At 47.7% G+C, this 10876-nt stretch overlaps 1 protein-coding gene across 1 annotated transcript in view; it reads left to right on the top strand.

Annotated features, from left to right (window-relative positions):
- Positions 1-2429: 2429 nt before the first annotated feature.
- The window catches only part of FOXO1 (forkhead box O1), a 66530-nt gene continuing 58083 nt past the window's right edge, over positions 2430-10876 (top strand). Inside the window, exon 1 of the mRNA XM_071738292.1 lies at positions 2430-3308. Coding sequence (XP_071594393.1) covers positions 2703-3308 — 606 coding nt within the window. The 5' untranslated portion in view covers positions 2430-2702. The remainder of the gene's footprint in view (positions 3309-10876) is intronic.

Raw genomic sequence — 10876 nt, 5'->3', positions numbered from 1 at the left:
ATTCACTGCTAAGTATTGAGCTGCAAGAACATCAGTGGCATGGGGCACAAATGTGGCAAAGCCTCACCAAGAAGGTGAGGTGGGCGATAACAACACCACAAGGAGCCAAGAAAGGGCAACACAACCATTATGCTGCAGAACAAGCCATGCTGAGTTACAAACACACCAGGGTTTCCTAAAATCCCCCAGCAGTAGCTTTCTTTCCAGTTTTTACATTGGCCTTCGATAAAGGAAAGCTATTTTTTTTCAACATCTGCATATACCAAAAGAAGTCAGAGAATAACATCTCTTACTTTTGTCAAAAAAGCTCACAAAACCCAAAACCAACAAACAAAAAAACAAGGAGTGAAAGATTAAATAAAAAACCTTAGAAGAAAGCCTGGGTAATGAATCCATTTCCTTTAGCAGGATGGGTGCCAGTCTGGCTCTTAGAATTTTTTTTCAGATGCCAAGGAAAGAAAAAGAAAACGTTGCAGTGTTCTCAGGCACTTCTTTTGTTTTGGCTCCCATTTAAACACGTCCATTTGCTGCCCGTCCCTGGCTGCTTCTCACCCTTATATAATCTCAGCTTCTCCAAGGCAGGGTGCTCTCCCTTACTGCAGGGCAACTACTGCAGCTGAGTTGTGTAACACTGCCGGATAAAGAGCTGTTCCAAGCTGAAACGTGGCATGCAAGTTATTAGGTTGAGCTGGGACTATTTTTTTTTTTTTTAATTTTTTTTTTCTGTAAATGAAAAAAGAAAAAGAAAAAAGTTTTTCTAGAATCCGTGGGCTAAACAACAGAGATTTGTCAGTTGAATCCTTTTCAGAATTTGGAAAACACAGAAATGACTTGAAGGCAAAGCAGCTCTGAAATTTGACGAGCAGCCAACCTATAATAAGGTATAATCACCTTTGGCATTTGGGAAAAGAAACATGACAAAAACAGTGCTTTAAAATTTGATCAGTTACTATGCACAATGCATACATTGCACTAACTATATAGTTAGGTGTCATTGCATGTCTTAAAAAGTGTTTTCATAGGAGACAGCATGTGTATGTAGAGGTATGATCTGTCACTAAATTATATGCTGTGGGCCTAAATCCAGTCTTATGCTCTCTCTGCTTCATTATTGTTACTCATTTTCAGAAAAGATTTTTATGAGAACAATGAACCATATTTAAATAACGTTAATGCTCTCTGCCTTGATTCAGGGAGGAGGGAAGAATAACAGGTTCTCTGGCTGAAAGGTAACAGTTACTCTGCTCCCGTGGTTCTTAATGCCATGGGTAGTTGTGTATTTGGTGACTTACCTGTCTGAAATATGTTTTTTAAACCACTCCTGCTACTGAAAACAAAACATTTTCTAAAAAGAAGGGTTTGACAGTTTGAATGAGGTATTGAATCAAGCCTCATCCCTGTGTTTCTCTAGTTTAACCAAGCGTCTTCCTTTTAATTTTAAACAGAACAACACTTCAGTGTAGCCTGGAATGTGTATCTCTAGATGTTTACGGGTTTGGGAGGCAGAAGTGGCACGTTCTGTATCTGCTGCCTCTTCGGGAGAGGGGAGTGCAAGCCTTACTAGTTTGCGTGGCCTTCGGGTTTGCCTGGAAAAAAGATAAAGTGTGTTTATTAGTTGACCTAAAATGAAATTATCCCGAGTCCCCTTGCATGCCCACGGAATAAACCACCAGCTCACGGTATGAAAACACGCTCAGGCGAAGGGGTGATTTCTCACTCCGGGAGGCGCAGACACTTTCTGGCGAGAAGCCCGTCGAAGAGGGAAGGAGGGAAGGAGGGAGGGAGGGAGATCGGGAAGGAGGGAGGAAGGGCGGACAGCTGTCGCAGCCCCCGGTCCCGTCCCCCGGTACGGGGGCAGCTAACTCCCACCCCCCCACTCCCCCACCCGGGGAGGTGCGGCAGCATCCCGCACAGAGTCTCCGGCGGGGGCGAGGAGCACCGGGGAGCCCCCACGCACCCGCCAGACTCCCCGCTGAACCCGAGGGATGTCCCCGCGCCCTCTCCAGTCCGCAGGGGCGGCCGGCACGGGGGCCGTCGGTTTGAACGAGAGGACCCGGTGAGCAGCGGCCAGGGAAGAAGCACCGGCGGGGTCGTTTTCCTTGGCCGCGCCCCGGCAGCTCGCGGTTACTTCTCTCGCACTCCGCGGCCGAAGGGCGCCGATTCCCCGGCGGGGCAAGGGCGCTTCGGCACCGCCCGCGCAGCCCCTCCGTGGAGCTGAGCCCCGGGGCTGCGAGGGGTACTCCCGGCCGCCCGCCCCTTCTCACCCCGGAAAACAAAAACCACCCAGAAACAGCACGGGGGCACCGGCACCCTCCTGCCAAACCGGCCCCGCGGCGGGAGGCGGGAGGGCGGTGCGGTGCTGCCATTGGCGCGGCGGGGGCCGTCCCTCCCCGCCGGGAGGAGGAGGAGGAGGAGGAAGGCTGGAGGCGGGCCCGCGCGGGGCGGTCGCTCCAGTCGGTGCGCGCCGGGCGGCCGGGTTGTTGGTGCTGCTGCTGTTGTTGCTGTCGTCGTCGCCGCGGAGGGTAGGGAGCAGGGAGCCGGGCAGGAGTAGGGCGGTGGGGCCGGAGCCTCCAAGGGGAATTGGCGGCCGGGCCGTCGGGGCCTCGCCGGTCCGCGGCCGGAGCCTGCATGGAGTGGCGGCGCTGAGCTCAGCCGCCCCGTTGCTGCCGTCGTCGCCGCTGCGCTCCCGCCCCGGCCCCGCCATGGCCGAGGCACCGCAGCTGGTGGACATCGACCCCGACTTCGAGCCTCTGCCGCGGCCTCGCTCCTGCACCTGGCCTCTGCCGCGGCCGGAGTTCAACCCCCCCAGTTCGGCCACTTCCAGCCCCGCGCCGTCGTGTGGCGGGCAGCCCGAGGGGGCGACCAGTGCCGCGGCTGGGGCCAGTGCTGCTGCTTCGGGAGGGCTCGGCGCCGACTTCATCAGCAACCTCAGCCTGCTAGAGGAGAGTGAGGACTTCGCACCGCTGCCCCCCGCCGCCGCCCCCCCGGAGGCAGCCGCCTGCCGCTGCGGGGACTTCCCGGCACCCGAGCCCGGCTGCCGTCTCCACCCGCCGGGACCGCCGCCGGTGCCGCCGGTACCGCCGCCCGTGGCCGGTCTGTCGCCGGGCCCCGTAGCCGGGCAGCCCCGCAAGAGCAGCTCGTCGCGGCGCAATGCCTGGGGCAACCTGTCCTACGCGGACCTCATCACCAAGGCCATCGAGAGCTCCCCCGAGAAGCGGCTCACCCTCTCCCAGATCTACGAGTGGATGGTCAAGAGCGTTCCTTACTTCAAGGATAAGGGAGACAGCAACAGCTCGGCCGGCTGGAAGGTGAGGGGCGGGGGGTGGGGACCCACCCGTCGGAGCCGGGGTCCTGGGAGGCTCCGTCGCGGAGCGGTGCTCGGCGCAGCACACGCTGCCGTCCGGGTGGGGATCTGTTTTCTCACGGGCTGCCTGCCGCGGAGCTCGCAGAGCTCCATACTTTAATTTTTTTTTTTTTTCCTTAAATTTTACTGTTTTCACCCTTCCTAAGGAAAAAAAAAAACCCAAAACCCAAACGTTTCTGCCCTCCCCCCAGTGGGGCGCAGGAGGGGCCGGGGCTGCCTCCCCCCCCTGCCCTTGCTCTCCGCCTCCCCCTCCTCCCCCGCCGAAAGCAAAAGTTCACGCCGTGTCACGGCGCCGTCCCCGGGCAAACCCGGCGGGAACACCGTCGCCTTTGGCTCCCCTGGGGCTGTCGGGGGCCGGGGTTCAGCACTCGTGTCGTGGGGGTGGCGGTCGGGCCCTGCCGGGGCACCGCCGCATTCCCTGGGGCTGCCGGCCCGGGGGGGTGGGGGAGTCGGTGCCAGCAGCCGGTCCGGCGCGGCGGGATTTGCCGTCAGGCGGCGGAGAGGGGGCAGAAGCAAACAGGGATGGGGAAAGAGCGGAGGCAGTACAAGGGTTGCAGAAATAACCGTGTGTTTAATGAGTAAGCCGCTGTATTTGTCTTGATGGCTTCGTTAAACTTGGGCTGCGGGAGCGTCTTTCTCCTGTTAAATAGTGGGACGGAGTTTTTCCTGCTGCAGCGCAGTCTCAGTAGCCAGAGCTGGCTGGTGGCTGGAACCTGTTGGCGTCGGGATTTGTGCTCAGCCCTGCGCAGGTCGGAACCCAGCGGCCGGTGCCGCTCAGAGCCAGTCCAGCGGCCTCGCCCGCAGCCTCGGGGGCATCCGCTCGCCAGGTTCCCGGGCTGTCCGTGGGCACCCAGGCAGGTGGCCCCGAGCCTGGCGTTGCTTGGCGTGGGGCTGTGTGGCCACGCTAACCCTCGCCCACTGTGGCAGTGGCTGCGTGGGGCCCGTGGTACCCTCTCGCTCTTCATCCCTGTGCCTGCCGAGCTCTTGAGGTGGCTGAAAACAAATCTTTCCGAGGCCTCTGTGGAGAAAGTGTCACCCACCCGTGCCCCTGCTCGCGGTAGAAGTAAGGGTGCATAGTTTTGTGGCACTGCTGTGTGATGGCATTGCCAGAGTAAGCTTTAGCCGTCTGGGGAAAGGCAGAGCCTCCTCCACCATACGAGGGATTCAGTGATGGCAATAAATGTGTGAGGTGCACGCTGCTAGCACGGTTTCAGTGTGTTCTGGGGTATCTGACTTAGTTACAGCTTGGGCCAGCCGAACTCTTTCCTTGACTTCCTGGTACCCATATTCTTTTTTTTTTTTTTTTTTTTTTTTTTTTAAAAGAAAATGTCAACTTAGGTTGTGTTTATGTAACTTTAATTGCATAGCTAAGAACGTTTTTTACATCAGATCTTTTGTAAATTGAATTTTTTTTTTAGAGGTAAGCAACAGCCTGCTAAAGAAATGCAGGTTGATCTTAAACTTGTTTTGAGATGAAGGCTTTTAAGGCTTTTAAAAGTAATTTGTTAGTTTCTGTTGAGTTGTTTGAGTAAAAAATTTAAAGGATAATTGTCTGAAGACATCTCTCATGAAAACCCTTCATGGGAGTGAGATGATTGATAGCTGACAACTTTTAAATAAGGTAACTTGCCACCTGAGAATTTTGTTCTTTTTTTTTTTTTAAGGTGGTATTTCCATCTCCTTAAAAAAAGCAAGATACATCTAGTGCCTTTTCAGAATGAGTGTAAGACAACCAAAAACCAAACAAACCAAAATAAAATCAAAGCAGTCCCAAATCGAAGAGAGCAAATAAGAAACTCTGCTAGCTGTGTAACTTATTAGCTGATTCCTGTTTTATTGTTGCTCTTCCTGTGGTGCTTGAGCAAGTAAGTCCTGCATCCCTCCTCCTAACAACGTGAGCTGTTCCTATGCCCTCATACCCCCGTTGTGGCAGGGAGAGCTGGTATTGGTATGGTTTTGTTGTGGTACCCCCTGGTAGGGTGCAGCAGGTACTTTGTCACTGCTGGCAGGTAGCTACACCTGTACTCTCCTGACATAATTAAATAGTTACTGTGTTCCGACTTGGACACATGTTGCCCTAATCCCTTTCTCTGGCAGCCTCACTGCTTGGCTACTCAGAAAGTTATACTTGCAGGTTTTACCACTTCAGCCAGGCAAATGCAATGTTTCTTAAGCACAAATGCAAGTTTAGTTACTGGCAGCCACTGGGTGTCAATGCTATAGCTGATCTGTTTGAGGTGTGCCACCCGTTTGCCTCGTTTATTACCATTTATCTGTGGCTCGGTTTGAGTCAGGATTATTTCTCTTTTCTGGTTTGGGAGCTGGTGGTTTGCCCGTGCTCTGGGGGCTGGGGATCTGCAGTAGGTGCAGGCACAGGGCTGGGAGTGAAGCCTGAGTCAGCCAAAGGCCCTGGCTGAGGAGGAGCATCACTCCAGGGATGAGCTGGGATTAGCAGCAGACTTTTCTGCTGACAGAGGGAGCGCGGGTTCGTGTTCCAGCCTGGCACTGATTTAGGGCCAGGAGTACGTTGTGCGTGGGTGTTTTGAAGTCTGAGAAAATGAGGGTGGGTGCTCACCCCCCATTAACTTAAGCTTGGAGACACTTCATCTTGTTGGAGTTTGCATATTTGTAAGCACAGAAAGGCATCTCTTACGTGGCAAGCAAAAATCTATGAAATATATGAGAAATCAAAAAGAATATGCAATTTTCTGCATAGTGGCAAGGATGTGTTTTTCACACAGAAGATGAGATTAACTGATATACTGCTTGTGAATATGTCATGTCCTGATTTCATATTAGATGTCGAGCTGATTTTTCACTTTCCACTGAATATGATAGTTCAGTGGTGTCAACATTATCTATTAGGAGTCCAGAATAGCACACTGGTTCTTCTTCTGATTAAAACCTTAAAATAAAAATGGCTTTAAGAAAAAGAATAGAAACTAAAGGTAGTAAGATAAAATTAAGGCATGTAAAATTGTTCTTAGTTGTACATACAGACTTAGTACAAGCTCTGCTCTGTAAGCACCCCATCTCCTCAGATGAACTCTAGGGAAGTAAAGTCTGCATGACACCCCACTTGGTGGCTACCTTGAGTGGAGCATTTAAGATGTGCTCTGCCAGAGCTGCTGTATTCTAGAACGTGAACAAGTGCCAATAGCAACCAGCATTGCTCAGAGAAAGCTGAAGAAAGAACAAGATCTGTTTTGGAGATAACAAAAAAATTTTCTGCAAGTTTCAGGGAAGAATGAAACTTTATTTCTAGTAATAGTCAAGTAAAATCAGTGTTTTCCCTTACCTGTGTTAGTGGGAGACATGGGCCTCAAGACAGTCTACAGTCCCTGGGGAGCTTCACCACAGCTGTGGGTAGCTCTTCCTTTACTCAAATTTGATAGCTTTTTGCCTAATTATCATACATAAAATATGAAATGTCTCTATGGTGTGCATATTTCATGATGTTTGTGCTTTATGACAAGGCTATTGAGATTTATTGTAAAGTAACTATTGCAGTTAAGTATCCTTGAATGGCCTCATCCTTTTAGTCCTCTTTTGAAAATGGGTTTAAATAAAACCTATAATTTTTCTTAAACAGAAAACTCAGGGTTTTGGTAGCACTTAACTGGAGGTGGATGTGTTGTTTATTTTTCTCAGTGGCAGGTGTTAATGTTGCATGGGTATTTACACGTTCTCAACTTCAATGCCAAGGAAACTTGATCACCTAAATTTATTTGTTGCCATTGCTGAAGGAGTGAGAATAGATGATATCTAACTGCAGAGGGATCAATGAATGTAATCCGAAAAGCCTGAGGACAAATAAGCATTGGGCAGATGATTTAGGTGGCCTTATTGGAGGAATAGTCTGTTGTCATGACTATTCTGTAGTGAATCGCTCCCTTGGCAAAACAGATTCTGGTTTGTGGTGTATTTGATTCAAAAGCTACACATGGTATGGGGTATTTGAAAGACTCTGGAAAATCAAGAATAATCATCACAGGAAGTTGTTCAAACCTTTTGATTCTAGGTTAGTGAAAAATTAAATAAATGGTATTTGTTTCTGTTATTTTAAAGTGAAATGAGTAGGTCTTCGTGAGGCTTTTATCACGCAATTATTATTCTGTGTGGCAATACTACAACCAAGACTGCCTTGAAGAACTGCTGTGTATTTCCTCAGTGCTGGCTACATACCTGTAGGCATTTAGCTCTGTCCTTTGGAATGCTTCCCCAGGTGATATGTGGACCCCCTGGCATCACTCATTGTATTATTCACAGGCATGTACATACAGCACACAGGCATGCATATGAATATGTAAGGATATTTTCTGTTTTTGCATTCTGCCAAGTTAATGATTACAGTCTTTCTTTTTCACATGGAGGGCACTAGGAAGAGCCTCAACAGCTGGAAGCTGTAGTTGCATCTGCTCTGCCACAACAGCTGGAGAACAGCCAGCCCAGTCTCACCCCCTGCCCACCACAATCTGAGTTTTACTATTTAGTGGCTCACATACCTGCTCACTGCCATCAAAAAGCCCTTTGTAGCAGCTTTCGTTGTCTGTCTGAGTCTCCAGCCTGTGTTTTGCTTGCTGAGATGCTTCAGGTGTGAAAGTTCAGCTTAGTTTTTGCAGGTGCAAAGTGCTCTCCTCACCTGCACCCACCCGCATGGAAAAGCTGTATGGCAATGCGGGCCTCTAATTCCTTTTAAACTTCATTCTGTTTCTCCTTTCATGTTTGCCCTTTTGACCTCAGCCCCTTTTCCTTGAAAGAAAAAGCCCATTCTGGCCTCAAATCTGAATGTTGCTGCCCTGTTTTTGGGGCAGTGTGTGGGATGCCCAGTAAGGATGCTCGAGATGCTCCTGCTGCCAGCTGCTCACGCTGTCTGAAGCAGTGTTTCCTAATGTTCGTCGGTGGTTTTGAGCTTCCCATCATACTCCTCATTTTCTTTTCCCATTTTTTATTTGCTATGATGTCTGTTCAGTTGATTGTGTGATTATAGGCAAACCACCTATACAGCCAAAGAAAACCCCTGAGTGGCTTTGTATACTGACATAGTGAACTAAATTTTGTACCTGACTTTAAAGAGCCTCAATATAGAAATGGGGTAACTGCTTGCTTTGCCCACTGTATTCCTTATGACGTGCTCAGCTCCTGCCTCTGTATGGTTAATTCTGTATCACACTGTTTCAGGAGTTGGCAGTGAAGTTGGTGGTTTTTGCTGCCTGGGATGGAAAGGGGAGGCAGTGTGGTACAAGGGAGAGGGGCTAAAGATGTTTAGGTAAGGTGTGTGAGGTGTTTTTTTTGTTGTTGTTTTTTTTTTTTTATATACAATGATCAGCAGTAAAATTACGTTTGGGTTTTTTTTTTTTTTTTTTTGGTTTTTTTTTTTTTTTTTTGGTTTTTTTTTTTTTTTTTTTTTTTTTTTTTTTGGTGTTCTAATTTTTTCATAAGACTCCAGAAATTATGTATTCTTGAGATGCCTGTTCAGACTTCTTTCGGTTTCCAAAGCATAATGCTACCTAAATGTATGCTACTCTGTTTGCACAAGTGGTGAACATTTCATAAAATGAGTGCTTGGTTTTTGGAACAAAAATGCTGATACATTTTGCAGCCACAGATTTGTGAAGTATGTAGGGTTGTGGCTGAAAAGATTCATCTTTCAGCCCCTTCTGTTTTTGGAGAAAGTTTTCTATTAGAAATCCTTGTTTCATATCCAATGATTTATCCGAAGACTGAATTAAGACACAGTGAAGATACCTGGTAAATAGTTTGTTTTCCCCTTTTAGAAATATATAAAAGATTGATATATTTGCTTCATTGTTAACTCCTATGCTCCTATGAAGAAGGAACTTAATTCACTGATGCTGGCTCTAGCTAGTCATAGTTGAACATATGGTAGTGCATACTAATTTTTAAATTAATTTTGTAGCATTTTGTTTGTGTGTCTAGTTGCCAGAATGGATTTTAAATATTGGGGAAGCAGGGCTCTTTGTGATGAGAAGCTGCACTTCAGGAATGAAATACACTGAGAAAAGTCACATTTTGAAGAACAGCATCTTTGCTGCTCCATAGGCAGCTTCAGCATGTATTAAATTGGTCTCTGAGGATGAGTGCTATTCACATTTAAGTATTACTTCTAAAAATACTTAGTAAATATTATTGGTGGATGTTAATCAAACAAAATTGCTTCATTCTTGTAACATAGTTTGTGAAATTCAGACATCTTAAGCTAGCAGTGCAGCACCTGTATGGTGAATTTTCTTAGTAGGTCTTCATTCCTAATGGATGAGGTGGAGGAATAAAAATAAGTCAGGTGCTTTTACTGGATTGATGATTATCTGCTAAGAACTTTACTAGGCCTCATGCTTGTGCTAGATTTTGATGGTAGATACTGATTTTCACCAGATCACTTAAACTCATACCAAAGGACGCAGTGGTCTTTAGTTTGCAGTAAAGGGTAAAGGTTTAGGAGTGCTTTGCTTTGGGATACAGGAGACCAGAAGTGGCTAGGTTTAAAAATGTAGATACTGAAAGCTCCTGGGACTCTGACAGCTGCTGCATCAGAGATTAGAAATTTGCTGGAAGAGCGAGGGACAGCACTTGATGTGCTTGGGCAGCTTGCAGTTGTTACAGTCATCTTCTATCCATCACTGCACAGTATCAGTGACGTTGTAGTTCTGTTTGTAAATATGTCCTGTTGTAGAGTTAATTAAACCTAAAGGTACAAGTCTTCACTTGTTCTCATTTTTGGGAATGCGAGGAATCCATGCAGCTGGAATTGCATCCAGTCCTGCTGCCACTTCAAGCCAGCCTGCCAGGGATGGCTGTAATGGCATTTCTGGGCAGCCCGGGTTTCCCCGAGTGCTTTGCTGGTGTGCTGACTGCACCCCAGGCTCACACTGGTAGGATCATGTGGGGCTCCTCTTTTTTTTCTTTTTGTCGAGGCTGGTTTTGTTGCATGAATCTAAGGGTGTTAGTTCTGGAGCCTGGCTCTTGAGCACTTGAGACAATGCACTGTGCTCCTGTGGGACATGGTTTCTAAAGTAGTGTGTATTCAGACTGTAATTTGGATTGATTGCCAAAAAAGTGTGTGCAAGCAGAGGTGCCCTTAGACTGCAGAATTTGCTGACTGAATTGTATCTCCTAGCTGTGTTTTGTAATATGTAAGACCTCTTCTTTAACTAACAAAAAAATACTCATTTTTTAATTTTATATTTTTTTTTTTAGTGTCTGTATCATTATTTTAGTATCAGAGGCCACTTCATGCCAGGCTTCCATGCTTCTTTTGTGCCAGATGTGAAAGGATGCTCTCTGCTTCTTGCATGTCTCCTTTTAAAATACTAGAGACACCTCACCTTTAAGTTAGTACCACAATGAAAGTTTCATCATGCGCAGAAATCAGGAAGTTAATAATTTTTTTTTTTATTTATTATAATGAAATGAGTTGTGTGCATACATGAAGGGGTTCTACAGATAAGCAGCCTTTGGTCTTTCTGTGGAAGCTGTAGTTGTGGGGAAAGC

Source organism: Heliangelus exortis, chromosome 1 (assembly GCF_036169615.1).
Source record: "Heliangelus exortis chromosome 1, bHelExo1.hap1, whole genome shotgun sequence".
NCBI lineage: Eukaryota > Metazoa > Chordata > Aves > Apodiformes > Trochilidae > Heliangelus > Heliangelus exortis.
This window is presented reverse-complemented; position numbering and strand designations above follow the sequence as displayed.